The sequence below is a fragment of the Pseudorca crassidens genome, chromosome 20 (assembly GCF_039906515.1).
Source record: "Pseudorca crassidens isolate mPseCra1 chromosome 20, mPseCra1.hap1, whole genome shotgun sequence".
Classification (NCBI taxonomy): Eukaryota; Metazoa; Chordata; class Mammalia; order Artiodactyla; family Delphinidae; genus Pseudorca; species Pseudorca crassidens.
In genome coordinates this window covers 3,856,713-3,876,235 of record NC_090315.1, presented here as the reverse complement: position 1 = coordinate 3,876,235, position 19,523 = coordinate 3,856,713, and the positions used below count along the sequence as shown (strand labels likewise).

The 19,523-nt window shown below is 49.7% G+C and overlaps 2 protein-coding genes across 5 annotated transcripts in view; one reads left to right on the top strand and one right to left on the bottom strand.

Moving 5' to 3' along the window:
* The window catches only part of AURKC (aurora kinase C), a 476,131-nt gene that overhangs the window by 65,255 nt on the left and 391,353 nt on the right, over window positions 1-19,523 (top strand). The gene's annotated exons all lie outside the window — the stretch shown is intronic.
* Window positions 1-19,523, bottom strand: part of LOC137214586 (uncharacterized) — a 29,894-nt gene that overhangs the window by 337 nt on the left and 10,034 nt on the right. For 2 of the 4 annotated variants that reach the window (XM_067718525.1, XM_067718524.1), the window contains exons 6-9: window positions 8,300-8,391; window positions 5,777-5,882; window positions 3,364-3,453; window positions 1,090-1,181 (exon numbers count right to left, since the gene is read on the bottom strand). In XM_067718525.1, the coding sequence (XP_067574626.1) occupies window positions 1,090-1,181; window positions 3,364-3,453; window positions 5,777-5,882; window positions 8,300-8,391 (380 nt within the window). Of the gene's footprint in view, window positions 1-1,089; window positions 1,182-3,363; window positions 3,454-5,776; window positions 5,883-8,299; window positions 8,392-9,032; window positions 9,123-10,988; window positions 11,073-16,191; window positions 16,498-18,199; window positions 18,292-19,523 lie in introns of those variants that run through there. The other 2 variants (XM_067718527.1, XM_067718526.1) reach the window with 2 other exon arrangements.

The following is a 19,523-nucleotide window of genomic DNA, read 5'->3' as shown; positions in this document are numbered from 1 at the left end:
AGAACGTTAGTGTCACACTAATGACATTTTGGGGTCAGATCATTCTTTCAGGGAAGGGGGGCATCCTGTACATTGCAGGATGTTGAGCACCATCAACATCATGTATTATATATATTCATATTAGAGAAAACATGCAAATAGAAAATGTGTTAACAATCGGTGGATTTGGATGACCTTTGTACTGTTTTCATAAAGTCTTTGATTCTCACACTATTCCCTAATAAGAAAACCTCTTCAAAAGTCCTCCCTGGGACTGTTGCAGGCACTAACAGGAAGGGTGTTCTTGCGAGCATCCTGCCCCTGTGTCTCACCTGACCTCTACCCACGGCCCCCCTGATTCCCCATCAGGGCCCTCCAAACTCCCCTCCCACCTGTTAAGAATCCCAGAGATGGAGGAGACTCCTCATTGGCTAAGGTTGAGTCACGTGCCCAGCCTGGAACCAATCACAGGGAACCCTGGCATTGCCGGCTCTGATTGGTCAGGGGCATAGCTGGAGCTGGTCTGAGGATGGGATCAGACACATCCAAAGTTCATGGAGGCAGATGGTCCTCCCAAAAATCAAGTGTTTTAACAAAAGAACGAGGAATGGTATCCAGGTGGACAAAGCCACAGCTGCCTGCCTCAGCAGGGACCGTTCCCTAATTCATTCCTTCATTTAATCAGCCCACATGTGTACAGTGCCTACCGCTGGTTACATCTGTTCTAGCCAGGGGGGATATGTCATTGAACAACAGAACAGGTTCCTACCCCTTCAGAATGAACAAACAAATACAAGGTATGCTTTCGGGTAGCAATAATTATCTGACAAATATTCAGCAAGGCAGGGGGGTGGGGCAAAAGTGAGCAAGGGAGGCTTCATGGAGGAGGTGACATTGGAGCAGAGGCAGGAATTAGGAAAGAGAAGGAAGCAGGAAAGAGGGCAGCATCTTCAAGGAAAACCATCCCTTACAGATGGGGCCACATCCTTGGGGGGGACAAGGGGCACCTGGCCACCCAAGGGTCTCTGCTGAGCAGAGAGGGTCGTGGAAGTACTTGACCTCTCAGAACCCAGGAGCCTCTGGTCAAAGGGAGGAAACAAACAGGCTTACCATGGGACAGATTGGCAGGACTTTGAATGACAGTCTTCCCTTCATTCCAGTGGACTTCTTCCGCGGCTCACCAGGGTTCTCAGGAAGCAGGGCTGAGAGAGGAGGAAAGAGGCATGAGGCCCTCTTGCCCTCTGAGGCTTGAGAACTCAATAATAATAAGATCTTCATCATGAAACCATTGACAAGAACTAACATGTGTTGAGTACTTGCTATGTGCCAGGCACGCAGTTAAGTATTTTACACATCATAGCTAAATTGAGATGGCTACTATCATCATCCAGCTTTAGAGATGAGGAAACCAAGGCACAGAGGTTAGGACACTTGCTGGAGGTTGCACAGCAGCGCCTGCAGACATGCATTAAATTGCATCCCGAAGGCCCACAGGGAACAGAGAGGGAATGTCAGTGAGTGAAGGGGCTGAGGTAAGACAACAGGGTCTCTGGAGATGGTAGCACCCTGGGGAGCCCGTGTCCAGGAGGAAGGGACAGCTGATATGCAGCTGCCTGTGGGGATGCCCCTCCAGAAAATTGTCTAGTTTCCCCACAGAAGACAGATGTCTTGATTTAGAGTGAAATCCCCTGATATTTTAAAGCTACCAACAAATCCAGATATTTTCTTAGAAACTCCTACTCTCCTGCTGGGAATGGAAATCGGCCTCTCTATGGAGAACCATTCAGTCAACCCGTCAAAATTACAAATGCACACCCCTTTGATGCTTCCATTTCAATTTTTAAACACATTATCATGGTTGTACTCCTCCGTGCGCCACATGGCCCAACTATAATCCTACCTCTACTTGCATTTATTGTCTTCCTCAAAGATTGGGAATAACCCAAATGGCCACCTGTACGAACCAGGTTAAATAAATTAGAACACAGGACAGACAGACCATGGAATGCCAGGCAGCTGGAACACAAAGTCGTCATCTTGTGGGGAAGAGTCCCCAAGATGGACAGGGGACACAGAGCTTAAGGTCAAAGACCCCGAGGCCAAACGCTTCAAATCCCAGCATGAGCTAATCATTCATCCCTGTCACCCCTCAGATTTCCCATCTGCAAAAGGGGGCAATCACTGTCCTTACCTCACAGAGTTGTGAAGCATGAGTGATTGGGTGCTTGGAAAGCACTGGGACTGGGACTGGAAGATACCAAGTGTCAGATCAGAATTAAATGAAAGAAGACAAAATAGGAACTGGCAGTGGCATATAGAGTACACACAGTGCATCAGACATAAATACATAGTAACAGATACACATCCTTGTCTGTATGAGTGAGCGTAGAACATTCTGGAAGATTGGACAAGAAGCTGGAAAGTAGCTACCTCTGGTAAGGGAGTAGGTAGCTAAAAAAGTGGCCTGTATTGGGCTTCCCTGGTGGCGCAGTAGTTGAGAGTCCGCCTGCCGATGCAGGGGACACTGGTTCGTGCCCTGGTCCGGGAAGGTCCCACATGCCGCAGAGCGGCTGGGTCCGTGAGCCATGGCCGCTGAGCCTGCGCGTCCGGAGCCTGTGCTCCGCAACGGGAGAGGCCACAACAGTGAGAGGCCCACGTACCGCAAAAAAAAAAAAAAAAAAAAAAAAGTGGCCTGTATCTTGTTTTGTATGATGGTTACACACAGCTATAGATGTGATGAAACACAAGTAGAAACACACACGGATTGTGCCAATATCCATGGGCTAGTTTTGATGTTGTAGTATCATCATATAAAATAAAGATACTGGGGGAAATGGGATGAAGTGTCCATGGAACTTTTATGTGCTATTATGGCAACTTCTTGTGAATATAAAATTATTGCAAAGTAAGACGTTTCAGAAAGGAAGCATCCCAGCAAAACCAACAGCCCTCACTCATGTGTCCAAGTCACCAGCAGGATCCACAGGCTTCACAGGAATCACCCCACTCCTGCCAACTCTTTGGGTCAAGCCTCCTTCATATTCCACCTGAATGACCTGACCCTGCAATTCCTGACCTGGCAACTGGATGCAGGGCCAGTCCAGGCAGGTATCCGGGCCACAAAATGGAGCCCAGATTGATTCCACCTCCCGAGAGACACCCCTGAAGACTCTGAGCAGGGGAGAGACAGGACCCACTGACGAGGGGATGTCAGGGAGGTTCCATCCTGGGTGCCGCTCAGGGCCCTCCCTTCCCAGGAAGAGCAACTAGGAGATATCTGAAGTTGGGATCAGTCTTCAGGGTCAACCTTTCCTCATCAGCCTTACCCTGGAGGCTCTCCCCACTCCCACTTGCCCACAGGTTTTCACCCCATGTGTGTCTCACCTCCTTTCTCCGGCGGCTTGGTCTGCACCGCCTCCGTTTCCTGGCCCTCGACGGTGCTGAGAGGTAGCATCGTGACACCACAGGTGCTCCCTATGGACAGGAGACCACAGTGGTCAGTGCCTGGGCTGGGGACCCAGATGGCCGAGGTGTGAACCCCAGCACTGCTCTCAGGTGTTGGATGGACTCAGACAGCTCCATCCCCCCCCCAATCTCCAGGTCCCCAACATCCAAGGGGAAGTGTTGGCAATGCCTCCCTCCTAGAGTGGCTTCCAAGGCCCAGTGTGTGATGTGGGGCGAGCGATGGCCATGGTGCCCCTTTAAGGAAAAGAAGAAATATTATGACACAGAGTGCTGGGAATCATGGGTGAAGGTCGGTTAACTGGGTATCAAAAGGGCCTCTGGAGTCTGGCGTACAGCAGGCACTCAATAAGTGCACCTCATGGTCAGCATTCCCAGTGCTGTATTTCAGCTGTGTCCTAAGGCTATAAGGCAACTTGACCAAATGGTTCAGACCAGGACCCCTCTTCCCTGTCCTCGGGGGCCTCTTCTGGTACAGGATGCTCAAGTGACTGCCTCTCAGGACTGCTGTGAAGACGAGGGGGGCGGTCCACAGACCCCTCACCACAGCCCCTGGGGAGAGGCCAGCACTGCAGCAAGGGTGCCTAGCAGCAGGCTCAGTTGTGGGGTCCTGGGACCCCGCCTCCACCCCAGCTTTACCCTGGGCAGAACTTCAGCCAGTTTGTATGGAGGGTGCACTGTGGGGATTCCAACCTGCCTGTCACTAGCTGAGAGATCTCAAGGATCAAGTTTGCCAGAGTTAACAACAATATTACAACAAATACACAGCAAACTGAGATTTGAATTTGAGATAGGCAAATCATATTTTAGCATGATAGGTCCCAATCACCACATGGTAAATGTCTACATAAAAATCACTTATTTGATATACGAAGTTATGTTTACGAATACCCAAGTCCCATGAAATATTTGGGACATAATTATACCCAAAGGTAATTCATTATTTGTCTGAAATTCAAATTTAAGTAAGCATCCTGTATTTTACCTGGCAAGCCCCATTTCAGATGTTCTTTAACCTCTTGTGCTGTCAGCTTTCCTCTCCAGAAAAATGAGTAAAATTAATTATTGAACATGAGGATTAAATATGATTAAATACACACACATACAGACACACTGACAACACGCTATCTGGAAAATCAGAGTCAACACCTCTTCCTGTAAACCTTTTTAAGAAGTGTAAGATGCAATCACAGACTCTCACTCTTAATCATGCAAATACAAGAGGCATCAATTTGTGGGAACACCCAGCCAGCCAGACACACACACAATTGTTGGAAACACACATTTTCAAATGAACGCTGATGAAACCAGGGCATGACGACACAAGCACACCTGCAGACACACTCCAGGGAAACTCTGAGACCCCCACCACTCAGGTGGGCAGGCCTGCTAGTTAGTACTGAACGCCCTCCTCACACAAAGTCCTGGACGTACGCGCGCGCGCGCGCACACACACACACACACACACACCCTCTAGCCACCCACAAACGCAGACCCACAGGCTGAAATTACACATCACCCTCTCCAACATAATTTCCCTCTGCCTACACCCAGGGCCCACGCTCATTCTCACCCAGGGCCCATCCGCAGAGGCCGCTGCTCTAAGATAATCGCCCCAGCACACCCCCCGCCCCCACCCGCAGCACGCAGGCACACAGAAGCACTGGAGGCTCAAAACCTGTTTTCCAAGTGCCCTTTTCATCTGCTAACCTTCTTATGCGTCCTTAGTGAACCCCCAACCCATCTGCAGGGACTCCCTGCCCCTCCCGACCCCCCAAACTACCTTCTGGACTCTCCCGCAAATCATTTTCCTATGTTCCATTAAGCGAATTCGTTACCTGACTGACCTCTGTGGTGTGCAGAGCAAACCTATTCCTCCCGCCTCCTCCATCCAACTAGAGTCCCCCGTCTGCCCGTTCTACCCCCTAAAACCTCAGGACCAGGACCCGGGCTCCTCCTCCACCTGTCCTGGACGGAGTCCCCGCCACCCCTACTACTGACACCCCAAACTCCTCTGTCGCTTCCACTCTTCCCTCCTCCCAGCGGCCAGAGAAATCCTCGGACCTGGAGTCGCCCTGCGGCTCAGAAGGGTCTGAGCATCCTGGCCGCCCTCAGGCGAGACGCGGGTTCCTCAAGGGGCCCCACCGCGGGCACCATCAGGTCTCAGGGGCTCCTAGGCAGCAGCTCCTGCACCCCATTGCCGCGAACGCACCCGCGCATCCTGCCTGGGAGCGCCGCCCTCCCCGCGGAGACCCCGCGGCGCCATCCCGCCGACCCGCGCTGCGCCCCCGCCCGGATGGCGCAGACCCTTCAGAGCTGCAGCCGCGGGACTGACCTCCGGACCCGGGTTCTGTCTGGGCCGCTGGGCAGGAGCGGGCAGGCTTGCTCAGTGCTTGTCCTTGGCGCCCGCGCAGCGCTGGCTCCGAAGATGTCCAGGGAATCTGTGGACAAACTCCGAAGAATGTACAGAGCTGAGTCGCTCAGCGTCACGCACACCCCCTCAACCCCCCTGACCACCAACACTAGTCAGGTGGTTAAAACAGTCTCTGACACCAGCACAGGTATCTGAGTGTTCCCTTCAATTTCACTATTGGGGGAGGTCGGGGACCTCCTCATCCTCATTGGTTAGAGAAACCAATATAAAATGTCGCCAATGGCACGTTTTAGGTGGAAGAGAATCAATTGTTCAGGTAATAAGGGTAAGTAGTGTTTCTTAAACTTCTTACTGGAATATGAAGAAACACATGCCACACACATAGAAGCACATGTGTGCTGGACCCAGACACAAAATATCTTTTACACTGTGCATCACAGTCACAGCAGTTTGTTTTCCCCCTTCTTCTAACTTTTCTCACACTTTCACCCGTATTGACTTCAGTCTGGCATCTATTCAAAGCAAGACCAGTCACCTTTGTTGTCAAGGATGTCATGGCGAATCGTTTAGCCTTTGTGCACCACCAGGTCTGTGTCACAGCTACTGGACTTTGCAGGAAAGCAGCCCAGACCCTACCTGAGGATGGACGTGGCTGTGCTAATGAGCCCTTATTTACACTACAGGCTGTGGCTGGATGGCCAGGGTCTGCCCACTCCTGACCTGGAGAATTTTCTGTGCCAGCTCCTGCAGTAGATGAAGCCAAGCTGCTCTCTGGCAAAAGGGCAGTTTGGGCAGAAACGTGAACAGATACACTTTGTTGTTTTTCTTTTAAAAAAGAAATACTTTATGAAGATATGGATCCTGAGAATGAAAAGAGTGTAATATAAAAACAGCCATTGAGTCTTGGTTACATACAAAATTTGAAATAACAACCTTAAAATAAGAAAGCTCTCACCAAGCCCATATCCTCACTTTCTGGTGGCTACACTGTGTGATAATTCTGATAATATAAGATATTTAACCCAGTCCTGAGACAGAACCTTCTGTGACCATGGCAATGTTCTGTATCTGCAATGTCCAGTACGGTAGCTACTGGCCACATCTGGCCACTGAAACCTGAGCGGCCGAGAAACCGTGTTTTGAATTTTTTTTAAGATTGATTCATTGATATTGAAGTAGCCTCATGCAGTTAGTGGTTACTGTGCTGGTGGGAAGAAAATTATACCTGAATTCCTGCTCAAATGCAAGACACGGCATCAATTAGATGGTATTCCAGAGATCATAGCTACCCTGAATCTCATTGGGGGAAAAGGTAAAAAACAACAACATACGACAACAGCAAAAAACATTAGTATGTGGCAGGGTGTGACTCTGGTCTTCAAAACCACATTATATAAGAGAATATTCTATTTCTAAGGTGACACACACTGAGGAATATATACACATATATATAGCATACATATTATATACATATAATATACATATTATATTTACAAGAGAAAACATACCAACAGAAAAATATTAACAATTGGTGAATCTGGATGATCTTTGTACTGCTTTGCAAAATCTGTGACTCTTACATTCTTTTCTAATAACATTTCTAGAGAGTCCTCCCTGGGACTGCTGCAGGCACTAATAGGAAACGTGTTCTTGCGAGCATCCTCACCCTGTGCCTCCCCTGACCTCTCCCCGTGGCACCCATGGTTCCCCAACAGGGCCGCTCCAAACTCCCCTCCCACCTGTTAAGAATCCCAGAGGCAGAGCAGACGCCTCATTGGCCACGGTGAGCCACGTGCCCAGCCTGGAACAATCATGGGGGACCTTGGCATTGCCGGCTCTGATTGGTCAGGGGCATACCTGGAGCTGGTCTGAGGATGGGATCAGATTCATCCGAAGGGCATGGAGACAGGTGGTCCCCCAAGAAAAATCAAGGGTGTTAGTAGGAGGAGGAGGAATGGTGTCCAGGTGGACAAAGCCACAGCTGCCTACGCAGGAGGGACCCTTACGTAACTCATTCCCTCACTTAATCAGCCCATGTGTATACAGTGCCTAACACTGGTTACATCTGTTCTAGGCAGGGGGATATGCCATTGAACAACAGAGGAGGTTGCTGCTCCCCAAGAACCACTCGAGTAGGGAACACAGATGATGAACACACAGATACAGGTATGCTCTCAGGTAGCAATGATTACTCTGAAAAAAATTCAGGAAGGCAGGGGTTAGAGAGAAATGGGGCAAAAGTGAGCAAGGGAGGCTTCATGGAGGAGGTGACATTGGAGCAGAGTCAGGAATTAGTAAAGAAAAGAAGACAGGAAAGCAGGCAGCATCTTCAAGGAAAACTGTCCCCCACAGGATGGGGCCACAACTGGGATGAGGGAGGGACAAGGGGCACACAGACACCCAAGTGTCTCTGCTGGGCAAAGGAAGTTCCGGATCTCTCAGAACTCAGGAGTCTGGTCAAAGGGAGGAAAGAAACAGGCTTACCACAGGACAGAACGGCAGGACTCTGAATAACATTGTTCCCTTCATTCTGATGGGCTTCTTTGGTGGATCATCAGGGTTCTCAGAAAGCAGGACTGAGGGAGGAGGAAAGAGGCATGAGGCCATCTTGCCCTCTGAGGCTTGAGAAACTCAATAATAATAAAATCTTCATTATGAAACCACTGGCAAGAGCTAATATGTGTGGAGTAGTTTCCTTGTGCCAGGCACGCATTTAAGTATTTTACACATCATAGCTTATTTGGTTGTTCATAATATCTCTCTGAGATGGCTACTCTCATCATCCCACTTTAGAGAAGAGAAAACCAAAGCACAGAGAAGTTAGGACATTTGTTGGAGGTTGCACAGCAGTGCCTGCAGACATGCATTAAATTGCAGCCCAAAGGTCCACAGGGAACAGACAGGGAATGCCAGTGGGTGGAGGGGCTGGGGTAAGACAACAGGGGTGTCCAGGCCACAAAAAGGAGCCCAAGTTCATTCAGCTCCCAGGAGATCCCTGAAGCTCTGAGTAGGGCAGTGACAGGTTGCACTGACATCAGGTGATGTCAGGGAGTTCCATCCTGGGTGTCCTTCAAGGCACCCCCTCCCCAGGAAGAGCCTGCGGGAGATATTTGGGGTTGGGATCAATCTTCAGGGTCAACACTTCCTCATCAGCCTTACCCTGGAGACCCTCCCCACTGCCACCTGCCCACAGTTTTCCACCCCATGTGTGTCTCACCTCCTTTCTCTGGCGGCTTGGTCTGCACCTCCTCAGTTTCCTGGCCCTCGATGGTGCTGAGAGGTAGCATCGTGACACCACAGGTGCTCCCTATGGACAGGGGACCAGAGCAGTCAGTGCCTGGGCTGGGGACCTAGATGGCCCGGGTGTGAACCCCAGCACTGCTCTCAGATGTTGGATGGACTCAGGCAGCTCCATCCCCTCCCCAAGTCTCCAGGTCCCCAACATCCAAAGGGAATGTTGGCAATGCCTCCCTCTAGTGTTCGTCCAAGACCCAGTGTGTGATGTGGGGAGAGCGATTGCCATGGTGCCTGGCAAGGGCAAGGGCAGAGACCATGGGTGTGGGGTTTCTGATGCTTTAAGAAAAACAAGAAATATTATGACACGAAGTGCTCGGCCCCTGAAAGTGAATGTCAGTTAACTGGATATCTGAAGGGCCTGTGGTGTCTGACATACAGCAGGCACTCAATAAGCACACTCATGGCCAGCATTCCCAGTGCTGTGTTTCAGCCCGGTCCTAAGGCTACACTGCAGCTTGACCATACGGTTCAGACCAGGACCCCTCTTCCCTGTCCTCGGGGGCCTCTTCTGGTACAGGATGCTCAAGTGATGGCCTCTCAGGACTGCGGTGAAGACGAGGGGGGCGGTCCACAGACCCCTCACCACAGCCCCTGGGGAGCGAGTGGCCAGCACTGCAGCAAGGGTGCCTAGCAGCAGGCTCAGCTGTGGGGTCCTGGGACCCCGCCTCCACCCCAGCTTTACCCTCGGCGGGACTTGGGCCAGTGTGTCTGGAGGGTGCACTGGGGGGTTCCAGCCTTCCAGTCACTAGCCGAGAGATCTCAAGGATCAAGCTCGCCAGATTTAACAACAACAAGATTACAAGAAATACACAGCAAACTGAGATTTGAATTTCAGATACACAACACACGTTTTAGTATAAGTATGTTCAAACACTGCATGGGTCATGTCTACATAAAAATCATTTTTTATTTAGTTTTCTAAATTATGTTTAAGTATAGCCAAGACCCATGAAATATTTGGGACATGCTTATACCCAAAGGTAATTCATTATTTGTCTAAAGTTCAAATTTAAGAAACTATCCTGTTTTTTACTTGGCAAGCCCTGATTCAGGGGTTATTTAACCTCTTGTGCTGTCAGTTTTCCCCTCCATGAAGGAAGACTATAAATTATTAAACATGAAGATTAAATATGATTAAATACACACACATACTCAGAACATATTATCTGATAAGCTAGAGTCAACACCTCTTCCCCTAAGCCTTTGTAAGAAGCATGAGACCCATCACAGACCCTCACACATAATCGTGCAAATACAAGGTGCGTCAAAGAGCGGGAACACCTGGCCAGATAGACACACACACAATTGTTGGAAACACACATTTTCAGGTGAGCACTGGGGAAACCAGGGCATGACGACACAAGCACACCTGCAGACACACTCCAGGGAAACTCAGAGACCCCCGCCACTCAGGTGGGCAGGTCTGCTAGTTAGTACTGAACACCCTCCTCACAGGCAGTCCTGGATATGCACACACACACACACACACACACACACACACACACACACACTCGGGGCACACACAACTGCAGACGCAGAAGATGAAATTACACATCACCCTCTCCAACACAATTCCCCTCTGGCTGACACCCAGGGCCCATCCCCAGTTTCACCCAGGGTCCATGCCCCCGAGGCTGCCCCTCAAAGATGCGCGCCCCCAACAGGCTCCCTGCCCCCACCCGCAGCACGCAGGCGCACAGAGGCGCTGGCGGCTCAAAAGCTGTTTTCCAAAGGCCCTTCTCATCTGCAAACCTCTTGTGCGTTTCAGCGAACCCCCAAACACAACCGGAGGGGCTCCCGGCTCCTCATCCCTCAAACTACCCTCTGGACTCCCTGCAGTACCATTTTCCGATTTTCTACTTGGCCAGTACGTTACCTGACCCCCGATACCCGACCGGCTTCTCTGGTGTGCAGAGCAAACCTGTTCCTCCCGCCTCCTCCATCCAACTACAGAGTCCCCCGTCTGCCCGTCCTGCCCCCTAAAACCTCAGCACCAGGACCCGGGCTCCTTCTCCACCTGTCCTGGACGGAGTCCCCGCCACCCCTACTACTGACACCCCAGCCTCCTCTGTCCCCTCCAGTCTCCTCTCCAGCTAGTGGCCAGAGAAATCCTCGGACCTGGAGTCGCCCCGCGGCTCACGGGGACCTGAGCATCCCGACCGCCCTCAGGGGAAACGCGGGTTCCTCAAGGGGCCCCACCGCCGGCACCATCGGGTCTCAGGGGCTCCTAGGCAGCAGCTCCTGCACCCCACTCCCCAGAATTCACCCGCGCATCCTGCCTGGGAGCGCCGCCCTCCCCGCGGAGACCCCGCGGCGCCATCCCGCCGACCCCCGCCCCGCGCTGCGCCCCCGCCGCATGGCGCAGACCCTTCAGAGCTGCAGCCGCGGGACTGACCTCCGGACCCGGCTTCTGGCTGGGCCGCTGGGCAGGAGCGGGCAGGCTTGCTCAGTGCTTGTCCTTGGCGCCCGCGCAGAGCTGGCTCCGGAGATGCCCGGGGACGCGGTGGACAAACTCGCGCGAATGAACAGGGCTGAGCTGCTCAGCGACACGCACACCCCCCAACCCCCGCCCGCAAACACAAGTCAGGTGGTTAAAACTGTCTCTGACACCAGCACAGGCGTCAGCGTGTTTGCTGCGATTCCGTTAATAGAGGGGAGGGTCGGGGGCCTCTTCGTCCTCGTTCGTTAGGGAAAGCAATTTAGAGGGTCGCCCTGGGCAGGGTTTTTAGTGGTTGAGAATTACTTGTGCAGGAAATAAGAGTACGTAGTATTTCTAAACTTGTTCTTCGAATATGAACAAACACACGCCACACACGGAGGAACACATGTATGCAGCCTGTGCCCTGGACTCAAACACAAAATATCTTTTACACTGTGCATCACAGTCCCAATAGTTCACGATTTTCCCTCCTTTTTCTAACCATTCTCACACCTCCACCCGTATTGATTTCAGTTTGGCATCTATACGAAGCAAGGTCAGTCACCTTTCTTGTCAAGGATGTCATGGCAAATACTTTAGAATTCTGGGCCATCGGCTCTGTGTAGCAGCTACTCCACTTTGCATGAAAGCAGCCCAGACGTTAGGTGAGGAATGGGTGTACTTGTGGCAAGAGCCCTTATTTACACAACAGGCTGTGGGCTGGATGACCAGAGTCTGCCCATCCCTGACCTGGAGAATATTTTGTGCCAGAACCTGGAGTAGACAAAGCCACGAAGTTCCTGTCAAAAGTGTTGTTTGGACAGAAATGCGAACATATATACTTTAAAAAATATATTTTATGAAAATTTGAATCCTGTGAATTGAAAGAGTGTAATATAAAAATAAGAATAGATTCTTGATATATGTGCAAAATTTGAAATAACAAGCTTTAAAAACACCTCTCATAAGCCTCGGGTTTCTCTCCTACAAATTGGGGATCATATTAGTTCCTATTTCATAGGACTCCAGTGAAGGTTACATAAGATCTTCTATGCTCAGCACCATAACTGACAGGTGGAAAGTGCCCAGGAAATGTTAGCATTTATCCAACATTGTCAGTAACCGACTGGTTAATCTGCCCCAGGCAGAGGGGGGTGTCCTGCAGGCAGGGCACTGACCACCCTGAGACTCAAACTGCCCAGAGGACCGTGCGTGGAGCCAGGAGTCTCCAAGAGTCATTGATAAGATGCTCTGTCTGGCTGTGCTTCTTCAGTCTCTCACAGCACCAAGCCCACATCCTCACTTTCTGGGGGCTACACTTTGTGATAATTCTGATAGCCTACGAGATTTAAAGCAGTCCTGAGACAGACCATTCTGTGACTTTGGAAATTTTCTGTATCTGCACTGCCCAGTGCCGTAGCTACTGGCCACGTTTGGCCACTGAATCATTCCTGGAGCAGCTGAGAAACTCTGTTTTGAATGTTATATAAGATTGATTCGTTTACACTGAAGTAGTCTCATGCAGCTGGTTAGTGATTACTGTGTTGGAGAGCAAGAAAATTATACCTGAATTCCTTCTCAAATGCAATTCTCTGTAATGATACTATTGACATTGACATTTGGAGCCGGAACATTCTCTGTGCAGGGGGTTTTCTGGTGAATTGCACCATGTTTAGAGGATCATTGGTCTCTACCGATTACAGCTTAGTAGCAACACCAATTTTGGACAACCAGAAATATCCCCAAACTTGCAGGGAAATTCCAGGAGGGGGCAGTGGAGTATCACCCCAAATGAGAACATCTGCTCTACCAGACAACTTCTGAGGAGAAATGAAGGAAAATTCCACCCACAGAGGTTCCCTCATTTTACCTGCACTGGGGGGTTTTGCATGCATTCCAGCCAAAGGCGCTTTCACACTGGGAGAGTTTACAGTCTTTTCCAACATGAATTTCCTGGTGGTGCGTCAGGGAGGAGACCTGCCCGAAGGACCCCACCTTTGGTGCATGCACACGGCTTCCCAGCCATGTGGAATTTCCCGTGATTATTAGGAGTTGGGTCTTCGGGGAAAGCTTTCCCACACTCAGGACACCTGTAGGGTTTCTATCTGGGAAGCATGCTCTGATGACTCTGAACACTTGGCATACGCAGGAAGTCTTTCCTCATCCCTCACACTGATAACATATCGTCCCAGAGACTTTTCTGACGCTTGAGAAGGGCCACCTGGCAGGTGGAGGCTCTCTCACATTCCTGGCTTCCCTCCCAGGTGCCTGGCTGGTGAATCCTCTTGTGTTCTAACAGGTGGGAGCCGATGCAGGTTGGGGATATGATCACAATCCTGCCTTGTGGTAGGTTGCAAACATGACCCTCCCCCATGTCCAAACCTGTTGCCCCCTAAGTGTTTAGTGCCCTCCTCTTCTGAATCTGCACTTGGCCATGGAATTGCTTTGGCCAAAGGGATGCTGGCAAAATGTGATTCAAGCAGAAGCTTGAAAAGTACTTGTGAAACTGGTATTTGTTTCTCTCTTGCGTCTTTACCCCTGCCATGAGGATGAACGTGACCAGGCAAGCCTGCTGGAGGATGAAAGATACTTGGAGCAGGGCCAGGTCTCCCCAGTGTCCCAAGAGAAGCCAGCCTAGGTGAGCTGAGGACCAGCGTCCACCAGGCATCTGGAGGAGCCCAGAAACCTCAGCAGAGACACCTCCACGACCCCTTGTGGCTTTGCTCCTGAAGTTTGCCAACTAAAGGATGCTGCCCACCATTCCATACCACCTACAGTTCACCCTGAAAGGAATTCAGGGTGAAGACCTGGGTGAGGCACTCTATGCTCTGGGGAAAGTGGCAGAAAGATCCCTCTGAATGCAGCTTTCTTGGCCCTTTCCTGTTTGTCCATTTCTGTTCCCCTCTAACCTTAAAAGAACCTAATCAGAGGAATGAGATCACTAAGCAATTGAAACCCACTCCTGACTTATATTCTCTCCTTAATGCACATCATGCCTTGTCTAACCTGTCGATTCTTTTCCTAGATAAAAAGAAGTATGACTGGCTCTCTACCCCCAATAGCGCCCCTAAGCAATCCTGCCGGCAGATCATGCGGGCAAGATAACATCTGAAGAGAGACTCAGCCAGTTCCGCATGCAATGGAGAATGATGCAGAGCCCAACCTCCTGCCTCGATGATTCACTGAGATTCCTCCATTTTTCCCTTTAAAACCTGTCAAGGCTGAGCAGAATCTTTGGAGTTGGTCCCTGGACATGAGTCCACCATCTCCCCAGATTGTCGGCTTTCCTGATTAAAGCACCTTTCCTTTCTATTGACACTTGCCTCTTGAGCTATTAGCTTATGAGCAGCAAGTGGCCAGTCCTGGGCTTGGTTACACCTCAGACATTAGATATGTTCAGGAGAAAATAATATGACCCAAGATTCTTTGATTCTCCGATACTTAGAAAAGCACTAAACACATTAACTGATATGTCCGTTCATCCCAACCAACAGTAGCCTTGTAATGAGGTGTGTACTTGACTGCATGGACCCCTTCTCTAAAATCACACAGAAACTGACCTCCTACCTACCTTTTGGAGCAGTTCCTCAGAGCTCTCTGACAGGCTGCTTCTTGGGCTATAGTCCTCAGTAAGTTCCCAAATAAACTGAAACTCACAGCTCTCACATTGTGTATTTTTACTTCAATCGACAATTTCTGTGGATTTTGTTGTTGTTGCAGTTAAGTGGCATTACTGTGTCTAAACATAAGTGCTACATGCATATTCCGAGTATTTATGCAATATCTGAAGAGGTAAGTGAATGGATGCTATGAATCTTGGAAGGTATGAATGTTGGAAGATGCTCTTCCACTCACAGTTGTGCGACCATCTGGGAAAGTCCCAGTGTCCACATGTGTGAGGTTATTACCATGATGGTTAAGGGCAGAGACTCTGGAGCCAGCCTGCCTGGGTGTGAATCTCGGCTTGGCTACTTATGATCTGTGTGACCTGAAGCAAGTGACATGAACTCTCTGTGCCTCTTTGTTCTCTTCTCTTGGAAAGATGGATAATAACAGAACCAGCCATATGGTTGTGAGAATTAAGTGGATCAAAATGTGTAAAGACATTAGCTCAGTGCCTACCACATGGTTAGTGCTCGAAGGTTCATCATTCTAAATATGTGTGTAAAAATGGAGGAGATCCTAGTCAATGGGAGAGAGAGACAGTATTGAAGAGTACATTTATTCACTCATGTATTCATCACAGCCTGGTGTCAGGGCTAAATTAACATAAGAGACCTGGTCAGCGGTGGACACAATATCCATTCTCCTTTGCTGTAATAATAGAAGCTAGTAGGTGACACAGGATTGCCCAGCTAAGGACTGCACTTCCCAGCATCTCTTGCAGTTAGATGTGGTCATGTGACTATGCTCTGGCCAATGAGGTTTGAGGAAAAGTGATCTTGGCATCTTGTAGGAGTTGTCATCTGAAGGACTAAAGTGTGTCTTCCCCTTCCCTCATCCTCCTCCCCTTCCCCTGAGCCACAATGTGGATGGGATGTGGGGGTGAGCCCTCTCCAGCCACATGGCACAGAGTACCAAGGTCAAAGGAACTTGGCTGCCCAACTCTACAGGAATGCAATACGCCGGCTGGGGGAGTTTTACACACAGACCACAGCTATGAGAGAGACATCAAGTTCGGTTTATTTAAGCAGCTGTATTTGGGGACTTTACATCACAGTAGCCCAGCATGCATGATTCCAGGGTGCTGAGTCAAGAGCAGGAAGCAGAGGGAGCTCAGGTATTAGGAAGCAGTGACAAAGCTGAGACAGCACAGGGGACATTCACACACCTTGATTTCACGAAACTCTAACACAGGCAGAGGAACGAAGGTGCAATTTGGGTCAGGTTTCAAAGGTTCAGGAGGAAATTGGGAATCAGAGTCAGAGTCATCCGGTTCCAAGTAATAGGTGAAGCAAACACTTGGCTGGAAGGAAAGAGAACAGAGAAGAAAGAAGAGAACATTAGTGTCACAGTAATGACATTTTGGGGTCAGATCATTCTTTGTAGTCAGGGGGGGCATCCTGTACATTGCAGGATGTTAAGCGTCATCTCTGGCCTCTACCACCAGGTGCCAGCAGCACCATCCCTTTAGCTGTGACAAAGAAAAATTTTCCAGACACTGAAGGTGTCCCCTGGGGGATAAACTGCCTTTGGTTGAGAATAGCTGCCTCATCCCATACTTCTGTTCTTGTGGTTGGGGAAAGGTAGGGAACTTCTACTGCCCACGGGCATGTGGCCCAGGCTGAGAGATTTAGGGTTCTCATCTCCTAAGCTGATGATTTGTTCATTGGTGAGCACAGGACCCGAAATGAACCAATCAGAATGCTCTCTGTTTCTAGATTACTTGGTTCATCTACAGTGTCGCCCCACTGATATCTCATTAGTTAGTTGCATGGGGAAAACAAAAATCAAAAGTATTCCGTGGAGAAAAGGGACAAGCATCTCAGCTGAGTGGAGCAAAATTCGTATCACCAACGATGGCAGACAGACCTAGGGTGCATCTAGATGTGATGTTCTGATAACGACAGGGCATCACTTAGGTGGTATTCCAGAGATCATAGCTTATCCTGAATGTCATTAGAGGGACCGCATAAAAAACAAACAAGCAAAGAAATGAAACAAAACAGAACCAAAAAAGCAATCAACATTGTATGAGGTGTGACTCTGATCTTCAGACTCATCAGTGTCATAAGAGGCAAAGAAAGACTGAGGGGATTTTCCAGCTTAAAGAGACTAAAGATACATTACTATGCAGGCTCTAATAGGAAGGGCGTTCTTGCGAGCATCCTGACCCTGTGCCTCCCCTGACCTCTCCCCGTGGCCCCACTGGTTCCCCATCAGGGCCTCTCCAAGCTCCGCTCCTGCCTGTTAAGAATCCCAGAGACAGAGCACATGCCTTATTGGCCAAGGTTGAGTCAACGTGCCCTGCCGGGAACCAATCATGGGGAACCTTGGCATTGCCGGCTCTGATTGGTCAGGGGCATACCTGGAGCTGGTCTGAGGATGGGATCAGATCCATCCAAGGTGCATAGAGACAGGTGGTCCCCCAAGAAAAATCAAAGGTATTAGCAGAAGAAGGAGGAATGGTATCCAGGTGGACAAATTCATAGCAGCCTGCCTCAGCAGGGACCGTTCCCTAATTCATTCCTCCATTTAATCAGCCCACCTGTGTACAGTGCCTACCGCTGGTTACATCTGTTCTATGCACAGGGATATGTCATTGAACAACAGAGCAGGGTCCTGCCCGCCCCCCAACAGAACTACTCTAGTAGGGAAGACAGATGATGAACACACAGATAGAAGGTATTCTCTCAGGTAGCAATAATTACTCTGAAAAAAATTCAGCAAGGCAGGGGGTTAGATCCAGATGGGGAGGAAGTGTCCAAGGGAGGCTTCATGGAGGAGGTGACATTGGAGCAGAGGCAGGAATTAGGAAAGATAAGGAGGCAGGAAAGAAGGCAGCATCCTCAAGGAAAACCATCCCCCAGAGGATGGGGCCACATCCCTGGGGGCACAGGGACACTCAGCCACCCAAGGGTCTCTGCCGGGCAGAGAGGCTGGCAGATGTGCCTGAGCTCTCAGAATCCAGGGGCTTCTGATTGAAGGGAGGAAACAGGCAGGCTTACCATGGGACAGATCGGCAGGACTCTGAATGACAGTCTTCCCTTCATTCCAGTGGACTTCTTTCGTGGTTCATCAGGGTTCTCAGAAAGCAGGGCTGAGAAAGGAGGAAAGACTCATGAGCCATTTTGCCCTCTGAGGCTTGAGAAACTCAATAATAATATCTTCATCATAAAATCATTGACAAGAACTAACATGTGTTAAGTACTTGCTATGTGCCAGGCACTCTTTTAAGTATTTTACGCATCCTAGCTTAATTGATTGTTCATAATAACTCTGAGATGGCTACTATCATCCCACTTTAGAGATGAGGAAACCAAGGCACAGAGGTTAGGACACTTGCTGGAGGTTGCACAGCAGCGCCTGCAGACATGCATTAAATTGCATCCCGAAGGCCCACAGGGAACAGAGAGGGAATGTCAGTGAGTGAAGGGGCTGAGGTGAGACAACAGGGTCTCTGGAGATGGTAGCACCCTGGGGAGCCCGTGTCCAGGAGGAAGGGACAGCTGATATGCAGCTGCCTGTGGGCATGCCCCTCCAGAAAATTGTCTAGTTTCCCCACAGAAGACAGATGTCTTGATTTAGAGTGAAGTCTCCTGATATTTCAAAGCTACCAACAAATCTAGCTATTTTCTTAGAAACTCCTACACTCCTGCTGGGAATGGAAATCCGCCTCTCTACCGAGGACCATTCAGTCAAACTCACCAAATTACAAATGCACATCCTCCTTTGATGCAGCCATTCCCCCTTTTAAACATATTGTCCAGGGTATATTCCCCTGTGTGCAATATGACCCAACTATAATCTTATCTCTACTTGCATTTATTGTCTTCCTCAAAGACTGGGAATAACCCGAATGGCCACCTGCAGGAACCAGGTTAAATAAACTACAGGACAGGACAGACAGACCATGGAATGCCAGACAGCTGGAACACAAAGTTGTCATCTTGTGGGGAAGAGTCCCCAAGATGGACAGGGGACACAGAGCTTAAGGTCAAAGACCCCGAGGCCAAACGCTTCAAATCCCAGCATGAGCTAATCATTCATCCCTGTCACCCCTCAGATTTCCCATCTGCAAAAGGGGGCAATCACTGTCCTTACCTCACAGAGTTGTGAAGCATGAGTGATTGGGTGCTTGGAAAGCACTGGGACTGGGACTGGAAGATACCAAGTGTCAGATCAGAATTAAATGAAAGAAGACAAAATAGGAACCGGCAGTGGCATATAGAGTACACACAGTGCATCAGACATAAATACATAGTAACAGATACACATCCTTGTCTGTATGAGTGAGCATAGAACATTCTGGAAGATTGGACAAGAAGCTGG